Source organism: Leucopleurus acutus, assembly GCF_964270905.1.
Source record: "Leucopleurus acutus genome assembly, chromosome: 4".
In the NCBI taxonomy this organism is placed as follows: domain Eukaryota; kingdom Metazoa; phylum Chordata; class Mammalia; order Artiodactyla; family Delphinidae; genus Leucopleurus; species Leucopleurus acutus.
The window spans coordinates 1,712,682-1,733,397 of NC_139146.1; the positions used below are offsets into that span (position 1 = coordinate 1,712,682).

Sequence of the window (20,716 nt, forward strand, 5' to 3'; positions counted from 1 at the left end):
GTCTTGTGTTAGTTTGGCGATTATCTTAAAGCTATCTAATATTTCTTTTGATTTTGCTCTTAAAATTTTTTTTGAGGTATAATGACACAACATTGTTAGTTTCATGTGTACAACGTAATGACTGGATATTTGTGTATGTTGCAAAGCGATCACCACAGTAAGTCTGGTTGACACCCATCACCTCACACAGTTACCGAATGTTTTTCCTGTGATGAGCACTTTTCCTGGGTACTCTAGTAACTTTTGAATATGCAGGTAGTATTAACTAGCTGCTGTGCTGTGCATTACATCCCCATGACTTGCTTAGTTTACAACTGGAAGTTTGTATTCCCTTCACTCCTTTTGTCCATCCTCTAACCCCCCCACCTCTGGCAACCACCAATATGTTCTCTGTATGAATGAGCTCGATTTTGTCTGTTTGTTTTAGATTCCACATATGAATGAGATCATACACTATTGGTCCTTCTCTGTCTGATGTAATCTTCATTTAGCATAATGCCCTCCGGGTCCATCCATGTTGTCTCTAATGGCAAAGGTTTCATTCTTTTTTATGGCTGAGTAATATTTCATTGTTTGTGTGGATACAGATATGTATGTATATACACATCTTTTTTATTCATCTATTGGTGGACACTTAGGTTGTTCCATAACTTTCTTGGCTATTGTAAATAATAGCGCAGTGAACATGGGGATGCATATATCTTTTTGAGTTAGCGTTTTCGTTTTCTTCTGATGAATACCCAGAAATGAGATTGCTGGATCATATGGTAGCTGTATTTTTAGTTTTCTGAGGACCTTCCGTACTGTTTTCTGTAGTGGCGGCACCAGTTTACATTCCCACCAACGGTGCAGGAGGGAGGGCTCCCCTTCCTCCACAGCCTTGCCAGCACTGGCTATTTCTTGTCTTTTGGTGATGACCATTCTAACGGGTGTGAGATGATAACTCTGCTCTTTTCGAAATAAGCTATTACTGGTAACTGAGATGAGATCATTAGGGTTAAAAACAGATTTCAGAAGTTCTTTGGAGTAGATTTTTGTTAAACTTTTTATTGTTTTATATATAATAGTGAGCATTGTATGTCGTAGGTACAATTTTATGTATAACCTTGTGTATCTCGTACTTAATGCCAGAAAAAATGCTTAAGCATATAGTTACAGGAAATACAGTCTGTGTTTTTCAATCAAAATATGAGATTATAGTTAGGAAAATACTGAAAATGAAATACAGTACATTTCTAGAAATTCTGATATACTAGCTTTTCACTCTACCTGCAACAATGTCTGTGCCTCAGGCTTCAAGTAAGGGTGTGGTGACCCTTCTTGCCTGTGGGTAGGTTGGTTTCGCATTCCTCATTTGATGGCCCTTACTGGTTGTCACTGCTTGTCAATCCATGGAGTTTGTTCCCTGAGCCTGGGAGCCACAGGTGCAGGTGGCCTGTGTGCCCTGTCGGCAATGGGAGACGTCGTTCTCTGTGGGCTTGGGGTCCACGCGGGGGGGACTCGCGGGCCGAGGTCAGGGCCTGCCGGGTGCAGATGTGTTGCTGTCCGCGCGACGCTGTCCTCTGGAGACCTGCCCCTGGGCCCCGTCCCCTCCGGCGCCTCCTCACAGGAGCTGGTATCTTGATCCCGACTGAACGGGGGAGGTGGCCGCCTCCTGGCAGGAGGGCATTGAGCTCAGGACTCGTCAGGTCACCAGCTGGCTAGCCCTTTCAGCTTCTAGAACTCCCCTTTTGAGGATAGTTTGCTTTTTGTCTGACGCTCATTGCGATGTAGCTGGGACTTGAAGCGGGCGTTCTGGGGGCCCCCGTCCTGCACCTCCCGATCCACGGCACCATTTGTAGACCCCCGAGGACTTGAGGGGAAGGCTTCTCTTCTCTCTTCTCCCTTGAAAGTTACCAGGGAGGGAAGGGAAACGAGGCGCAAACTCTGAAGAGAGAGCGAGGAGCTCGGCTGGGACTGACCCTGCAGTTAAGAATCCCGTCCGGAGAAGCACATCTGCCGTCTCTGCTTAGGGCACAGCCTCTGGGGTTGGAGTGGGTTCTCAGAAAAACCAAGAGGGTGTGACAGCTGGGAGGCCAGTCTAAGAAAGAATATTAGATAGGAGCAGGTGAGCTGTATGTCGTATGTCCATGGAGAGCAGTGTGATGCTGGAAGATTGGTGGGGAGCGAGAGCCCTACTGGAGGTAGGCGGCTGGAGAGTGGGCGTGGTTACCTTCGATGTGATAATGTTGTGCGTATATTGAGTTAAATAAAATCTTACTAGAATTCACCTGTGTTCTTGGGGGGGGTTTAATAGACTTTTTTTTTTTTTTAGAGCAGTTTCAGGTTCACAGAAAAATTGAGCAGGAAGTACAGAAAGTTCCCATATATCCTCACATGTGCACAGCCTCTCAGTGTCAGTGTCCCCACCATGGTTTGTCACAGTCAGTGAACCTACACCGGCACATCATCATCACCCAAAGTCCGGGTTTTCCGTGTGTCCATCTTTGTAGTATCGCACAGAGTTGTTTCACTGCCCTAAAAATCCTCTGTGTTCTGCCTATGCACCCTCTCTCCCTCGCAATCCCTGCCGACCGCTTATCTTTTCACAGTCTCCGTAGTTTTGCCTTTTCCAGCTGTCGTGTAGTTGGAATCATACAGTCTGTAGCCTTTTCAGACTGGCTTCTTTCACTTCGTGATATGCATTGAAGGTTCCTCCATGTCTTTTCATGGCTTGATCGCTCATTTCTCTTTAGCACTGAGTACTATTCCGTTACGTGGAGGTGCCACAGTTTATGTATCCATTCACCTTCTGAAGGACACCTTGGTGGCTTCCAAGTTCCGGCAGCTATGAGTAAAACTGTTATAAACATCTGTGTGTAGGTTTTTGTGTGGATGCAAGTTTTCATTTCATTTGGGTAAATTCTGAGGAGCACATTGCAGGGTTGTATGGTGAGAGTATGTTGAATTTTGTAAGAAACCACCAACCTGTCCTCCAGCGTGGCTGCACCATTCTGGTTCCCACCATCAGTGACGAGGGTCCCTGCTGCTCCACACCCTCGGCAGCCAGCATTCGGTGTTGTCAGTGTCCTGGATTTTGGCCATACTGACCAGTGTGGAGTGTTATCATCTTGTTGTTTTTACCTTGGTTGTTGTTTTTAACTTACTACATGGCTCGTGTTTGTGACTTGCATCATACTTCTTTTAGACAGAGCTGGGGTGGAGAGCTTTGAAGGAGTGTTCCTGAAAAGGAAGGAAAAGATAGGCACTTAGTAGCTGGAGGTGGAAGTGAGGTTAAGAGGAGGGTGTTTTGTTTATCCTAATGGAAACGATGCAGGAAAGAAGGAAAAATCGATGATTTAAAAAAGAGAGGGGACGATTAGTGGAACAGAGTCCTCAGGCAGCTGGCAGGGTCTGGTGCCTGAGCAGAAGGCTTCACCTAAGTGAGGAGGCACGTGTAGCGTAGGCATGCCCGAGGGCACAGGTGCAGGTAGACGGCTGGGAGCCTGTGGAAACATACTGCCAAGTGATTTTTCCAGAAAGGTTGTTGCACCTTCATGCCACCATCAGCTGTATGGAGTACACCCATCTTCCTTCACCCTCTCTAGCACGAAGAGCCCTTGTAATCTTCAGTAAATGTTTTCAGAGTTTCCCCTTGTTCCGAAACTGGAGGAGACCAAATGTTTTGGCGGGCGCCTACTCACCTGGCCAGGATCCCCTGTTGAAGCAGACACACCCAGTCTGTATCGGGGCCCAGAGCCCAGCCCACCTACTCTTGCTGCCCACGTGTGTGCCCTGCCCGTGGTTCATGTGTACGTCTCTGCTCCACCTTCCCGGAGCTGGGTGTCTGCATCTTTGCTCCCCATTCTCTCCAGCTCCTGCCCAAAGGCACCCCTCCCTGTTCCCTTAACACTCTTAACCCTCTGATGGCAGTTCCTGTGCCCCTCGCCCTAACTCATCTCCCAGCCTTGTGAATTTTTGGGACCATAACAGTTTTTTGAATTTATTTATTTATTTGGCTGCTCTGGGTCTTAGTTGTGGCACTCGGGATCTTCGTTGTAGTATGTGGGATCTTTAGTTGCGGCACGTGGGATCTAGTTCCCTGACTAGGGATTGAACCCGGGCCCCCTGCATTGGGAGTGCAGAGTCTTAATCACTGTGCCACCAGGAAAGTCCCTGGACCATAATTCCTGCAGGCACCATCTGTGGGCATCAGTACTTAAGGTCCCTGGCCAGCCTCTGGTTCGGTTGTCCTTGAGCCAGCTGCCTCCCTGTGGCCAAGTGAGTGGTGGTGATGGTGGGGGGGAGGGGTGGATGAAGGGTTCCGGCCCTGGCCTCTCTGCTCATGTCAGCAGGGCCATGTTGATGACTTGGGGTTCACCAACATGTGAGTGGCTACCTTTGGAATTACTCCAGGTCACTCAGTTTTCAAACGTGGATGACCCGTTTAGGGACTGACCAAAAGCCTTCCCCAGTCTCTGTTTTTTTCCCCTCCCTTCTGATGTATTGTTGTAAACACTGTTAACATCCTATACAAAATGACTGGCTGCTGTGATTTTCAGGTACCTTCAGATTTATAAGGGGATGCAGACTGCAGTCTGAGAAGTTAGTAGTACTCTGATAATCAATTTTTCATTTAACTGTAGTAGATTAGTTGTATTTTAAAGATTGGTAAAGAGAAGTGTAAGAAATACATATTTCCAGAGCTGTAAGTCTTTTAACTGTCTGATTTGCTGCTATTAATAAATTCAAGTTATGTTTCTCTTTTGCCATGTGGAACTTGAATGCAGAGACCTGAAGTATTTTGTAAATATTTGAATGGGTGAATTGCTGCGCCGTCAGATGAAGGAGCAGTGAGTGATACTAAACTTGTCCTGGCATCCTGAGGCTTACTCAGACATTTATTTTCTTCCAGATAAGTAGCATCAAAACATACAGTAGGGACTTCCCTGGTGGTCCAGTGGTTAAAACTCTGTGCTTCCAATGCAGGGGATGCAGGTCAGGGAACTAAGATCCCACGTGCCCCGCAGCCAAAAAATAAAATAAAAATGATCCATTCTTTAAAAAAAAAAAAAAAAAAAAGTAACAGTAATTACATTGTTTACTAGACTTTAAACATAACTACATTTGTAAAGGAAAGCCATGTTAATAACAGTTACATGCATAAAATCATTTTCTATAACCATGGTTGTGGCAGATAGCAAATACCACTTTGCCTCATTAGTTCACAGAACCACCCTATTTACTTCTGTACGCCCACTAGTGGTTAATAGCTGGGCCAATTCAGGAAGTTAACTTGCAGCAGTAAGAAAAAATGGTTGCAGTTTTCTGTAGGCTTTCTGTATTTTTTTTAACATAAAAACTGAAATGAAAAATCCTAAAGAAAACTCATTTTTACATTAACTATAAGAAGGATGCTATAATAATGTAATAATATGGAATCAATAATTAATGTTTATTGAATTTTATTGAATTTAAATGGAACAACTTTGAAATCTATAAATTGCTAAATATTTACTCTGTAAGATTGCATAAATTACAAAGCATTAAATACTTAAGGTAATTTTGCACCTAACTCATGGTATGATTCTGTTAACAGTTTTTTTGTAACCAGTTAGGAGGGAACTTAAGTCTTAATGTTAGTAATTATTCCCAAGCAGTGCCACTTGCTCAAGGCATTTGCATGTGCTTTGGGAGAGCAGAGTTCAGGAAAGCAGCAGAAAGGATTGACCACACATGGAGTCATCCCTGGACTTCAGCACAGGCAGCTAATAAAAGATTGTGTGTGAAATAAGGAAAGAAAAATTGTAGTTGAAATAGGGAAGACAAAATGTGAATTACTGATTTGGAGTAGTTTCAGTTCCTTCAGTGAGTATCTATTAGATGCCTTCTGTATTCTGGGTGCTTTATGGGACTTAATGAGAAGATGGACATGTGAAAGTATAAGAAAACCTGTGTAAGCATAAAGGTTTACAGGAGTTGGAGTGATTAGCTATGTGGTGGCTTGTATTGGCTGAGGAGAGCATGTTGGAGGAGACTGGGATTCACAGAAAAAGAAGGAATACCACAGTGGGGTTCGAAAGGATGCCTAACAGTTGCCTGGTTAAAGGAGGGGGATTGGTGTTTTGGGGCGGGAAATGGCATGTACTAAGGCCCCATAGCTGAACGGGGCAGGGGTGTATTGGGTGGGCCAAAAAGTGCCTTTGGTTTTTTAGTAAAAACAAGAGACACATTTTTCATTTTCACCAAGAACTTTATTGAACAACGTATTCACCCTTTTGTTCCACTACCTTCTGCCATTTTTCAGGCAACTTCATAATTCCGTCTTCCCAAAACTTTTTATCATTTTGAGCAAAGAACTGTTCCAGGTACCTTTTACGGTCTTCCAGGGAATTGAAATTTTTTCCATTAAGAGAATTTTGTAGAGACCAAAATAAATGGAAATCTGAAGGTGCAATCTCTGGTGAATAAGGCGGATGAATCAGAACTTCCCAGCCGGGCTATAACAGTTTTTGCCTGGTCATCAAAGGAACACGTGGTCGTGCGTTACCCTGATGGAAGATTATGCGTTTCTGTTGACTAATTCTGGATGCTTTTCGTCGAGTGCTGTTTTCAGTTGGGAGCAGAACTCCTTGGAATTAATCGTTTGGTTTTCCAGAAGGAGCTCATAATAGAGGACTCCCTTGCGATCCCACCATATACACAACATCACCATCTTTGGATGAAGACCGGCCTTTGGTGTGGTTGGTGGTGATTCATTTCGCTTGCCCCACGATCTCTTCCATTCCACATTATTGTACAGTATCCACTTTTCATCACTTGTCACAATTTGTTTTAAAAATGGAACATTTTCGTTATGTTTAGAGAATCGCATGTGGAAATACTGTCAAGAAGGGTTTTTTTTTGCTTAACTTACATGGAACCCAAACATCAAAGCGATGAACATAACCAACCTGGTGCAGATGATTTTCGGTGCTTTATTTGGATATTTTGAGTATGTCGGCTGTCACCCACATGGTATAATGTTGATTGTTCTCAGTTAATGTTTCGATTTGATCGCTATCAACTTCAGCTGGTCCACCTGACTGTGGAGCATTGTCCAGCGAGAAATCTCCAGCACGAAACTTCACAAACCACTTTTGACACGTTTGATCAGACACAGCACCTTCTCCATACACCGCACAAATCTTTTTTTGCATTTCAGTTGCGTTTTTACCTTTCTTGAAATAATAAAGCATAATATGCCAAAAATGTTGCTATTTTCTTTCATCTTCAGTATTAAAATAGCTACACAAAAATTCACCAGTTTTGATAGGTCTTTTTTTTTAAATGCATGCTGATATGACAGCTGTCACATAGAGTCTAACAACGTTTCGAATGAAGTTAAAGACAACTAAATGCTACTAGAGCCACATCTTATGGAAACAACTGAAGGAACTTTTGGCCCACCCAGTAGAATTGGAAGGAATTTCATCTGGGTAATGAGGCAGAGACTCAGTGATCATACTTGATCCTTTTCGGCGGTAGGAGCTGCTGGAGGGTTCAAAGCAGAGGAATGTTCTGGTCACATGTGCAGTGTGTAAGGTCACTCTGCAAGGGGCAAAGGATGTGTGGAAGGCAGACAGTACAGACCTGCAGGCTGGGGACCAGTCAGGAGGAGATAATCGTGTCGTGTTCTAGGCAGGAGATGATAATGCAGTGAAAACAGACACATTTGTGTGTTGTGTACAGTAGAGTCCTGGCTTTAGCCCTCACTGGCTGTGTGATCTGAGGTGTGCCATTATCACCTGCGAAGCTGTGGCTTTTTAGTGTCTTTAATGCCCTAAAATGCCATGTTTCCTTTTTGTCTATAAGAAGTTTACCTGTAAGGTCTTTAAAGAGTAAGTCTGAGTTTTTCATGTTGAATTTGGAATTTCTTTTGGAAATCACTTTCAGAGCTAGAGTATAAGCTTAGTAAGAAAGTGAATGCTTGTGATTTGGTACACACAAATGCTGGCCACAAATGGCAGCTTTCACCTCAGAGTAGAAATCCGTGTGCTCAGAAAGGGTGAGATATTTAACCCCGTAGGTGCAGGGACTCAGTTGTAGTGCATTTTCAAGTTCTTCAGCAGTATGACCATTTTAGGAATATGTACCTGCTCTTAGGGAAAAATTTCTTGGTTACCTTAGTCCCTTACTTTAATATATATACATTTTATATATTTGTATAAATATCTTTTCTCTGTGTGTATAGGATTTGGGAGAAAGTGCTTGTTTGGTGATGTTCATTCTGGTACATTTTTTAAAATTGATATTTTGATCAGTGTAATTGGATTGGATTTATCCTCCTACCTTAACTAAATGGAGGACACAAACATCCCAGTTTTCCAACATTGGACAGTAGACAGTGCAGGACCATGATCCCTGAGTGAAGATAAGCTAGGTGAGCCCTAGGATTGGCCAAACTTACTACCTGGAAAGAGTTTGCAGGCCATGGTTCGAGGAGGAAGGAGGAGTAGCCCAAACAGAGTTGAGGAGACCGAGCTGAGAATTTGGGGAGGCCAAAGTGAATCTGCAGGGCAGAATACCAGAGAAGAGAGAGAGCTGCAAAGAGAAAAATAGAGCTCTGGAGACACACGGGGTTCCCCTCAAATCTTCATGTGGGTACTGATGAGCACGTGCACATGTGGAAACTCTGAGCACAGGAAAAGAACCCTGGAAGTGAGTAGTAGAACAATCCTTGGAGCTCATATAGGGCCCCAAGGAGTTAGTGTTCCCAGCAGTCAGCGTGTGCTCCCAATGGTATTGCCTCAGTACTGGGGAAGATTAAAGGTGCTCTGATCCTGCCTCCCAAAGCTTACAAGTGAGCCTTCAAAGAACCAGACTCTTCCCAAATAACCTAACCATGGCCCACAACAAAGCTCAGAAATATTTGAAGGAATGAAATGGTACCTAACAGGATAAAACTGTAATCTAGTCAAAAATTACCAGGCAGAGAAAGAAGCAAGCAAATACCATCCACAATGAGGAGCAAAATCAATGAATAGAAACAGACTCAGAAATGACACATATGATAGAATTACTAGATAAGGACAGTTGTTATTGCTATTAAATGTTCTCCACATTCAGGAAGATAGAGGAAAGCATGAGTGTGTTAAGAAGAAACAGAATATAAGAAAACCCAGATGAACATCTTGAGTTGCAAACTACAGTCTGTGATTAAAAATACATTATGTGAAGATTAGCAACAGATTAGACACTGTAGAAGAAAAGATTAGTGAATTTGAAGAGCTAGGAATAGAAACTACCCAAAAAGAACCATGAGAGAGTTGAAGATTGAAATTTTAAAAAAACTAAAAAGAACAGGGCTTCCCTGGTGGCGCAGTGGTTGAGAGTCTGCCTGCCGATGCAGGGGACACGTGTTCGTGCCCCGGTCCAGGAAGATCCCACATGCCGCGGAGAGGCTAGGCCCGTGAGCCATGGCCGCTGAGCCTGCGCGTCTGGAGCCTGTGCTCCACAGTGGGAGAGGCCACAGCAGTGAGAGGCCCGCCTACCACAATAAAAATAAAAAGACAAAATAAAAAGAACAGAGCATCAATGAGTTGTGAAACAACTTCAAACAGCACACTATATGTATGTTGAAAGAAAGAAAGAAAGAGTGGGGATGAGGAATAAAAATTTATATATTTAAAGGAATAATGGCTGAAAAATTTTCAAGTTTGATGAAAACTCTAAGCCACAAATCCAAGAAGTTCAAAAAGCCTCAGGCACAAGAAACATGAAGAAAACTGCACCCAGTCACATCATAATTTTATAATGCTGAAAATAGTGATTAAAAGAAAACTTCAGCGATAAGACTAATAGCAGACTTCTCACGGCAAATAGTACAAGCCAGAGGATAGAAGGAGGACAGCTTTAACATAGTAAAAGGAAGAAGAACGTAACCTAGAATTCTAAACCAGTAAAAATGTTTCAAAAATGAAAATGAAAAAAAAAAAAGAAAATGAGATCAAGATTTTTCATACATAAATAGCTGAAAGAATTCATGACCAGGGGTTCTTCATCACAGGAAATGTTAAAGGAAGTCCTCAGGCAGAAGAAAAATGACACCAGATGGAAATCTGAATCTTTACAAACAAATGAAGAGCACTGGAAATTGTAAATATATGGGTAAATGTGTTTTTTTAAATTACTTTAAAATATAATTTCCTGTCTGGAGCAAAAATAACAATGAGTTATGGGGGTTTTAGGTAGAGGTAAAAGGTATGACAACAATAGCATAAAGAAGACCAGGAGATGGGAAACGTAAGGTGATAAAGTTTTATTTGATCGCTGATTGTGACAAAGTGAAATGTATACTGTACACACTAAAGCAGCCAATTCAAAAAGAAAAGAGGTGTAGCTCACAAGCCAACAGAAGAGATAAAATAGCATCACAAAAATTATTCAACTTTTTAAGGCTAAAAAAGAAGAAAAAGGAAACAAAAAAATGAATCAGTAGGAAAATAAAGAATAAGATGGTAGATTTAAAAAACCCAATCATATCAGTAATTGTATTTAATGTAAATGGTTTGAATATCCCAGTTTTAAAAGATTGTGAGGTTGGAACAAAAAACAAGACATAACTGTATGCTTTCTGCAGGTAACTTGCTTTAAATATAAAGACTCAGGTAAGCTAAAAGTTAAGTCATAGATAGACTTCCCTGGCGGTCCAGTGGTTAAGACTCCAGGCTTCCATTGCAGGGGACACGGGTTTGATCCCTGGTCGGGGAACTAAGATCCCACATGCTCTGTGGTGCAGCCAAAAAAAAAAAAAAAAAAGTTATAAAGAAAGATATGCATTGCTTATGTGAAAAGAAAGCTGGAGTGGCTGTACTAGTGTCAGACAAATCAATACAGGAGCAAAGAATAAAGAATGTTACCAGGGTAAAAACAGTCACGTCATACTGGTACAGGGCTCAGTTCATCAAGAGGACATAACAGTCCTGAACATTTTTGAACCTAATAATGAAGCTTCACAATATATGGAGGAAAAATTGATAGAACTTCAAGGAAAAATAGACAAATCATAGTTGTGTTTGGAGATTTTAATATCTCTCTCAATAATTGATAGAAAAGGTAAATAGAAAATCAGTGAAGTTAAAGAAGACTTGAATGACACCATTGGCCAACGTGACTGAACAGACATTTATCGTACACTCTACCCAACAACAGCAGCATACATACACATTCTTTTAAGTAAACATTGAACATTTACTAAAATAGACCGTATTCTGGGCCATAAAAAAGTATTGATAAATTTGGTATAATTAAAATAGTACAGAATATCCTCTCTGACTGCAGTGGAATTATATTTTAAAAAATCAGTAACAGAGGGCTTCCCTGGTGGCACAGTGGTTGAGAGTCTGCCTGCCGATGCAGGGGACGCGGGTTCATGCCCGGGTCCGGGAAGATCACATGCCGCAGAGTGGCTGGGCCCGTGAGCCATGGCCGCTGAGCCTGCGCGTCCGGAGCCTGTGCTCCGCAACGGGAGAGGCCCGCGTACCACAAAAAAAATAATAAATAAATTAAAAAATCAGTAACCGAATGATATTTAGAAAACTACGAATATTTGGAAACTAAACCACACTTTAAACAACTCATGAGTCAAAGAAGAAATCAAGACGGAAGTTAGAAAGTATTTTGAACTGAATGAGAATGAGAACACAACACATCAGAACTTGTAAAATGCTGCCAAAGCAGTGCTTACTAGGGAAATTTACAGCATTAACCACCTTTTTATGCAAGAGAAAGGGCTTGATGACCTATGCTTCCACCTTAAGAAAATAGAAGATGAAGAAGCCGCTTATACCCAAAGTAACTCAAAGAAATGAAATAATAACATAAAAGCAAAAGTCAGTGAAAGAAAGATTTTTAATAAGGAAAACCCCATGAAACCAAAAGCTGATTATTTTAAGAATAATAAAATTGATAGACCTTGAGCCAGGCCAAAAGTTTGAATAGATACTGCATAAGCCTGTGAAAAGATATTTAACGTATTATTAGGGAAACCACATTGAGACAATACTATACACATTACAGTGGCTGCAATTTAAAAACTTACTGATGAGGATATAGGCTAGCCAGGACTCTTTAACACTGCTCTTTGGGAGAGGTTTGGCAATTTCTTCTTCTTTTTTTTTTTTTTTTGGCGGTGCCACGTGGCATGTGGGATCTCAATTCTCCGACCAGGGATTGAACCCAGGCCCTTGGCAGTGAAAGCATGGAGTCCTAACCACTGAACCGCCAGGGAAGTCCTGGCATTTTCTTAAAAGTTAGACAACCCAGTCATTCTATTCCTTGGTATTTATGCAGAGAAACAAAAACATGTGTTCACAGCAAGATTTATACATGAATGTTCATAGCCACTATTATTTGTAATAGCTGAAAACTGGAAATAACCTGAATGGTTCCAAGCAGCAGAATGGGTAAGCAAAATAAATAAATAAATAAAAATAAAGGGCAGAAAAAAAAGAATGGATGAGCAAGTTGTGGCTCACCCACACAATGGACTACTCTCAGGACTAGAACAGACTTGTGAATGGGATCATCTCCAGGTAATGACACTCAGTGAAAGAAGCCAGACAGAAGAGAATATGTTATGTGACGTCATTTATAAACAGTTCTAGAAGTTGCCCAGTGATCTGCAGAGACAGAACTCAGTCCAGTGGTGGCCTCTGAAGGGTGGAGGGAAGAGGCAGCGGGGAGAAAGAGGGAGCAGAGTGCCTCCTGGAACCTTTGGGGTTAGGACGATGTCTATTATCTTGGTTGTCGCATGGTTTCACGCGCGTGTTCACGTGTCCGAACTATTCACGTCCCATACTTTAGATCTTTTCAGCTTATTGTTCCTCAGTTATACTTCAGTGCAGCTGTAAAATGTTTTTACGAGAACCAGTGGGACTTATATTTGTCCCTCACGTTTAGTCACGGGAGGGTGACCATGTGGCAAGCACTAGTATGTGGTTAGCTTGAGGTTTAGTCAGGCTTTGCTGTTGTGTGAGTGTCACTTGCTTTGTCTGAAAGAGGTTCGCAGAGTAGAGCTTCACCTCCCGAGAGGACTCGCTTCCTTCTTGAGCATAGTGGTCAAGCCTCGAAAAGTTTGACCTCCGTTCAGGACACTGGCTGCATGCCCTCTGCAGATCATCCCATCTGGCTCTGGCTTTACAGACCCCAAATTGCATATCCGGCTGCACCCCTCCGGTCGCTGCTCCAGCAGGTGTCGTGCTCACGTTGTCTGGTGGCTGACGCACACTTTGACCGCACAGCGGCCAAAAGCAACCCTTGCTCCTTCCACCGCTGCAGCCTGTCCCCCGTTGCTGGTGGGTCCACTGCCCGGGCGGGCGAGCCCCCGAGCCTGACCACTCTGCGCCTCCAGGGCCGCCTGCACCTGGAACTGCCTCACGCGTGGTCACCTCCTCAGAGTCCATTGTTCACACACCAGGTTTCCCTGTAAGATGAAAATTGGGTCACGCCATCCCCTTCTGAGCAATCTCCAGCCCCTCACAGGGCACGAGCTTCAGCCTCCGGCCGTCGTCCTGCCCCGGACAGGCCCGCGTTCGCAGCGGTTCCCCGCGCCAGCGCTCCTCTCCAGGAGCTTCACACAGCTCTTTTCCGTTTGTTCTTCCTTAGCACTTGGGTCTCAGCTTAGCTTTGCTCTCGCTGAAGCCATGCTCTCCTGCTGGTCCCACTCTGCACCCTTGGAGGCTTCATTTCTTCCTCTTGGTGGAGGAGCACTTACTGCCATGGGGTGCTGGCTAGTTCTGTCTGTGCTTGTCTGGTGTCCCTCTGGGACCAGCAGGACCCAGTCACCTGACCTGTAAGGATGCCTGACATGCAGTGTGTTCCAGATGCCTACGGCCGGGGTCCTCCTCACCTCGGAGCTGTTCCACACGCGCAGTCCACAGTCGGGGGGGCTGTCTGGCCTCTCTCCTCTCCCCTGACGTCGGGCTCCTCAGTCGTCCTATGGGCTCTGCCTTCACAGCGGCTTCACCCCGGTCTCCTGGGCCCCTTCCTTTCTGCCATCGCACCTCTTCTCCACGCACACGCTGTCTCCCCGTTAGGACACGAGCGGGGCCAGGCCGTGCCCGGCTCCCTGCTCCCTTCCCCTCCGTCTCTGCCCCGGGGCCTGTGCGCTCGCTCCCAGGTGTCCGTGCGGCTTCCAGCAGCCCCGCACTTCAGATGTCTCCTCAGGGAGGCCCTGATGGCCACGGTGAAAGAAGGGCATCGTCCCCAGCCCCAGACACCTTCTCTTGCTCTTCTCTCCTTCTCAGTTACCACTGTCTAATGTTCTGTATTTTTTACTTTGTCTTTGTGTTTGACAAGAATTACCTCCCTAACGGCAGAGATTTTTGTTTTATTCACCACTGTGTCTCCAGTGCCTGGGCCTGTGCCTTGGCACACGGTGGGCTTCCGGTAAACACTGGATGGATGGACGATGGACAGACAGACAGATGAGTGGATAATGAACTGGGTGCTCGCAAGACAGTTCTGGCTCTTAGCATTATGATTTCTGCTCGGGGACCTTTCTAACCTTGGGGCCCATCATCTTCTGCTCTGGGTAAGCAAGGCGGCCTAGAGAGGTTTGAAGGCTGTGGCTGTTCTGTCGGTGACAGGCTGCTTGGATTTGTTGGGACAGAGAAAGACAGCTACTTCCGGGGGAGATAGTACTCAGTTCTCTCCCCTTGCACCCCAGACATTCAGATGGCTGCTGAGCTGGGTTTGGTTAAATCCAGGGAACCCTGTGGATGTGACAGGTGTAAGCAGTTTTGATCACTGGTTTATGAAAGCAGGTAAGAATATACGTGCAAGTCTTTGGCGTCTTAATGGTGCTGTCACTCATTCTTTTTTTTTTTTTAATTTTATTTATTTTTGGCTGTGTTGGGTCTTCATTGCTATGCGTGGGCTCTCTCTAGTTGCAGTAAGCAGGGGCCACTCCTCATTGCAGTGCGCGGGCTTCTCATTGCAGTGGCTTCTCTTGTTGCGGAGCACGGGCTCCAGGCGCGCAGGCCTCAATAGTTGCAGCACATGGGTTCAGTAGTTGCGGCACGTGGGCTGTAGGGCATGCAGGCTTCAGTAGTTGTGGCTTGTGGGCTGTAGAGCTCAGGCTCAGTAGTTGTGGCACGCACGGGCTCAGTTACTCCGTGGCATGTGGGGTCTTCCTGGAGCAGGGTTCAAACCTGTGTCCCCTGCACTGGCAGGCGGATTTCTAAGCACTGCGCCACCAGGGAAGTCCCATTATTCATTCTTTGAATCACTCATTTGTTCATTTATCCATTCAGCCCCCTTGTTTAAGCACCTGATACCTGGTCATTCCAGGCTTTGATAATGGAGCCTGGGGCCCATTTGAGAGCACTCTGTCAGCTGTGGCACCAGTCGTGTACATGCTTATACGTAGTCCAGGTAACGAGTACAGCCAATGGCCTGTGCGAGCCTGGGTACAGGAAGACAGGGAGAGAGCCATGGGCTGAGGGAAGAGCTGGGCTGCTGGCTGGGCAGGGCTGGGGGAGCATCTGGGCAACGTTCCAGCCAGAATAGGCTTGGCATGGGTCCTGGTGCACTTTCCCACCTGATGGGTTCACGGTAGGGGCACTCCAGATGGGAGAGAGGCCTGGGGGTCCTGACAGCTCCATCCCATGTGTACTCTGGCTTCCCTGCTCACCTGTTGCCCAGGTGTCCCTCTCTCGAACCTATCTTCAGGATTTTCAGGATGATTTCTCTACGGTGCAGACGACCCTTCTCGGGCTCATGTTTTGAAAATACAAATTTTTTTTCTGTTCCAGACTCCTTTTAATTTTGGCATGAATCATAGAACACCACCCTACCCCGCTGGGGATTACTGTCTTCTGTGCAGAAGCGAGCGGAAAGACTCTTCGTTCTTAGAGAGTGGAGTAAAGACTGCAAGCAAGCTGGCCCTGTCCATGGCGCCCAAGGGCAACAGCGTGCTGCACCTGCCTCTGTGGGTGTGCCCGGACTGCCGGCGCACCGTGGAGAACGAGGAGCGGCGCGGCAGCCTCGACCCGCCGGCGGTGAGTGCCTGGCCCGGCGGAGCGGAACGGCGCGCGAGATGGCTCATTTGGGTCTGCTTTCTGGAGGAACTCCCTCCCGCGCCATCTCCTCGTCCCTGGCTCCAGCGGCTGGGGTCCCCGCCCCTCTTCCTGATGACACCTGCAGTCAGTAGGAAGGGCCCTGCCCTCCTCGGTCAGACAGCCCTGTCAGCAAGCCTGGGGGGCCCGCAGGGTGGGTTTTGGCTTTTTAAGTCTGCTCTCAGGATGTCTTTGGCAGTGTAGCTTGGTGAAAAGCTAGAGGCGTTCGTGTGCTTATTAGTGCTGGACAATTCCATGCGCTGGTAACTCGCCTGAAATTCTTTCCCAGATGTAATTCTCAAGTCGGACTCCCCCCCCCACCCCTTTTCCATTGATTTCCTGCCTCGGCTGAATGAGGCCTTCTTGAGAACATCAGGATCTTTAGCCCAGACGGTGTCTGCATGGGCCCTGGTTCTGACAGGGCTTGCAAACCTGCTCTTTGGGCTCTGGAAGGAGTTGGCTTTTGCAGCCATTTGAGGCCCCGCATTCTGGGGCTCTTCCGTTCCTTTGATTTCTGCTTGATGATTGTTTTCTGAGCTGTTGTCTTTCTGCTGATGCCACTCTGCACGTGGCGGATGACAGCAGCACCCAGCACCACATTCTGTTTCCTGACCTGGGACTGCTTTCCACACTGGTCGCCGACAGTTTGCTGCCCCTTCGCCTGAGCCCCCTTGCTGCCCGCCACTGAGCCAGTGGCTTCTGTTTTAGGGTTTCCTTGAAGGCAGCACCCCAGCTCACGTGCCAGTTTCTATAGTAGTGCTTTAGTAGCTAAAACTCAAAATCTGTTGTTTATCAAAATAGAAATTTACTTCTCACTCAGCCTCTTCCCACACACCCCTTTTCCTGCTCTGTTCTCCTCCTTAGCACTTCTTTCTAATATACTGTGCGTTTTACTTATTCATTTTGTTTGTCTTTTTCCTTCATTGGACTATACACTCCAAGAGGGTAGCTCTTTTTGTGTATTTTCTTACCAAGAACAGTGCTAGCCTGGCATATTTTAGGTACCCAAAATATTTGAATTGATGAATAAATAAATGAATGAACAAAGCAATGGATAAATCCGGAATTAGGGATTAAAAAGATGGCATAGTCGGTCTGAAGTTTTTTCACCCTCAGATCTTTGTGCTTTTATCATTTTATTTTACTTCTGTTTTCTTCCCGTGTCCACTTAAAGTATTTGGTCTGTTTTCCATTTTCTGATGGAAGGCTGTTTAGCTTACTGATACCCATTTGTTCCCTGCTCACTTCCAGCCAGCGTTCTTGAGTCTCCCCCAGCTAGCGCATTTTCTTTGCTTCCTGAAGCTTGCCGTCTCTTCTTCCTGTTTCCAGTCCTGCTCTTGTGTTTTGGCCTGACTGTGCCTTTGGGAGAAGGGTTGCTGTTGCTCATCCTGGTTTTGGAGGCAGAAGCGAAATGGCCTGTCATTTCCCATAACTAGTCTTGCCACGAGGGGAGTCTCGTTTCCTGACTTCCCAGTTTGTCCTGGATAATGGATCAACACACGAGGCTTTCTCTCCTCATCAGAACAGTGACAGCAGGGACACAGAGGCATAGCGCTGGCCTGTGTTCGTAGACGCAGACCTCCTGTTGCTTTTGTGCAGCTGGCCTCTTTGCTCAAGCTGGTTAAAATTGCTGAACTGTTTAAACTAATGAGATGTAATTTACACCTAGTAAAACTCACTCATTTTAAAGTGTACATAGTTCACTGAGTTTTGACAGATTTATACAGTTGTGTAAACACCACTACCACGGCTAAGATACAGAACCCCCCAGGTGTTCCCTTGTTCACCTCGGTAGGCAGCCCTTCCCCTCCTCCCAACCCCTCGTAATAACCACGGACGTGATTTTTTTGCCCGTGGATTTGCTTTTTCTGGAGTGTCCCGTAGACTTCTTGGTGTTGTGCTTTGAGAGTTGTGCATCAGTCGTTTGTTCCTTTTTATTGCTGAATAACTTGTAGAGATATACCACAGTTTGTTTACCTGTTCACTGTTGATGGACGTTTCTGTTGTTTCCAGATTTGGACTGTTTTTTGCGTCAAGCTGTTGTGAACGTCCTTGCACACGTCTTTCCGTGGACATGCTTTGTCCGTGTCACGTTTGGTTGAGAACTGCGCGTCTGTGCTTGTGAAGAGGGTCTGCCCATGGAGGCTCATTAAAGTCTTCTTGTCTTTTGTGTCTTTCAGGGCCTCGTAAAGTGAGTTGAGATGTGTTCCTGCTCCTCTTTTCTGGAAGAGTTTGTGTAGTGTTGGTGTTGCTTCTCCCTTCAGTGTTGTTGCTCCTCGCTCTTGCTGGGGGCAGTGCCAGGCAGCACGTGCAGACGCAGGGGGCCCGCTCGGCCAGTCTGACGGGCCCTGGGGCTGCTGTGGCTCGTCCCCCTGGCGGCTGCTGCCCCCTGTGCTTGTGCAGGCCGCGGGGTCTCTCTCCACACTCTGCCTGCGCCGTGTGCCGGCGGCGAGAGCCTCCTGCCTGGTGCTTCCTCGGTTCCCCTGTCCGGCCTGAGCCTTGGGCAGTCCTGTGCCCGGGCTTCAGGGTGCAGCTTTCCTGGTGATGCTGCCCCTGCCGCGTGGCAGCCAGACTCTGCCTGCATCTGTAGGGGCCTCGGGGTGTGGCCTGTGCTCGTGTCCGTGTGGGTCCTGGGCCTGTCTCCTGGAGGGCTCGGTCCCCTCTTCTCGGAGGATCAGCCTGGGCCTCGGGTGGAGACCGCCCGCCACCTCAGCAGTGAAGGCTTCTGCTGGCTCCCAGAGAAGGACCCGGCCTGGCAAGTCCCACCGGCCACTCCCAACCTTTAAGGACTTGTCACATGCTGCGCTGTGGCCTCCGACCCACTCATGGCTGCCTGCCTTCCTCGCCTTGTCCCCAGGTGGCCTGTCACACTTGTCCCATTCAGCTGGTCCTTTGTGCTCTCTGGTGGGCCCAGAGTTACGAGTTTGTGTGTTGTCCCGCTGTCTCTGATCTTCAGGGTAAGGGCTCTGAGCACGGACAGTGGACCCGGAGCTGAACTGCTCTCTTGCAGATACACATTCTGTTACCGGCAGTCGTGGTGGGGCACTGATGTTTCTCCCTGCTCTGTGCCTCCCAGCTCCACGTTGTCCATTTCTCCAGAGACCTCCTCTTCTGTGCCTAGACCTTTGTCCTGCCCACACACCTAAGAGGACTTCGGTTCACACATCCGACTGGATCCTGTCTTTCTAGGTCACTTGCCTGAGTGTCCTCCGTTGCCATAGTTCTTGGACCTCCTCGGTCCCTTTCCCACCGTCAGGTCCCTCTGAGCTCACTGTCATTTCTCTCTTGGAAAGCCGCTAACTCGTCTGCCTGGGGCCTGGTTCAGTGCTGCCCCTGGCTGGCAGAACGTGACTGGAGAAAAGCACCGCTGGGGTCCTGCTTCCCGACTGCGAGGTGCCAGGTCGTGGAAGGGCGTCCAGCGTGTCGCCCTGGCTTTGTCACTGCGCCCCCAGATGCAGAGATGGAGCACTCCCTTCCTTCTCCTCTCTTCCCAAACACCCCCCACCCACTTGGCCCTGCTGGGCTGGTCACCCCTGTGGCCGAGGGAAGTCGCCTCCCAGGTGCCCACCCCTGTCCATCCTCTGCAGGGCCTTGTTGCTTTTGCTGTTCATTCCCTCTCTTTGCTCCCGTCCGGCTCGCGCCCAGCAGAGTGCAGATGCTCTAGCGTCGTCTGCCTGTGGCCTCGCCCCTCCTGCTGTCAGCCTCCTCCTGTTCCCTTCACAGACAGGCATGTCTCTGGGTAACTTTTAAACTTTTGGTTCAGTTTCTTTAAGTGATAAGAGATTTTCCATTGCTATTCGAGTTAGTCGTGGTAAATTACATTCTTAGAAATTGTCATTTTGGGTATGAAGTTGTGTGTGGGTGGTCTGTTTTCAGTCCCTGCCGTACCTGGAGATACAGCTCTTTTCATTCCTCATATTTGTGCTTTTTCTTTCTTTTCTTAACCACTCTTTCTAGAAGTGTGTTGATTTCGTCTTTTCAAAGAACTTTTTTTTAATTTTTAAAATCTCTTTCACTTTGTCTATTTCATTAATTACTACTGTGTGTGTGTGTGTGTGTGTGTGTGTGCGCGCGCGTGTGCACGCGCACACGGCAGTATTTGATTGGTTAACGCTGTGGGGGCCTCTGGTAGAAGTTCCGGGGCACAGAGGCTGGTGCAGAGTCCATCCCTCTACCTTGTCTCCTCACCATCCTCTCTGTCTTCCCAGAGGCTCGCTTGTGGGCAGATTCTTGTTTATCCCTCCACAGATGTTCTGTTCTGTTCAGTGTGCTGAAAGGTAGTGATGGCAAGCACCACAGGGTCCCGAATTACAGACAGACGCTGTCAGTAAGTTGAGACATGTGGTTCTCCCAGTTTCTTGTTCTTGGGAGCAGGGTACAGATACCGTGACAAGGTGGGGTGCGTGTCAGTGTGGGGGGCTCTCCATTTTCTAGGCCTCTTCTCAGGGCTGCTGACAAGTGTCTGGGGAGCCTGAGCTTGGTACCAGCTGCCTTGGGAGCTGCATTCCTGTACTTACCTCACCCCAGAGAGCTGGCGGGAACCTGGCCTTGCTCAGCCCGCCTGCTGGGGGGCGGATGGGAGACAGCCCAGTGCCACTCGCTGATTGCCAGGCGACCTTCACCACGCAGCCCTGCTG

At 46.7% G+C, this 20,716-nt stretch overlaps 1 protein-coding gene across 2 annotated transcripts in view; it reads left to right on the forward strand.

Annotated features, from left to right (window-relative positions):
* Positions 1–15,733: 15,733 nt before the first annotated feature.
* Positions 15,734–20,716, forward strand: part of FAM193A (family with sequence similarity 193 member A) — a 101,305-nt gene continuing 96,322 nt past the window's right edge. For both annotated transcript variants that reach the window (XM_082838347.1, XM_082838348.1), the window contains exon 1: positions 15,734–16,022. In XM_082838347.1, the coding sequence (XP_082694473.1) occupies positions 15,795–16,022 (228 nt within the window). In that variant the 5' untranslated portion in view covers positions 15,734–15,794. The remainder of the gene's footprint in view (positions 16,023–20,716) is intronic.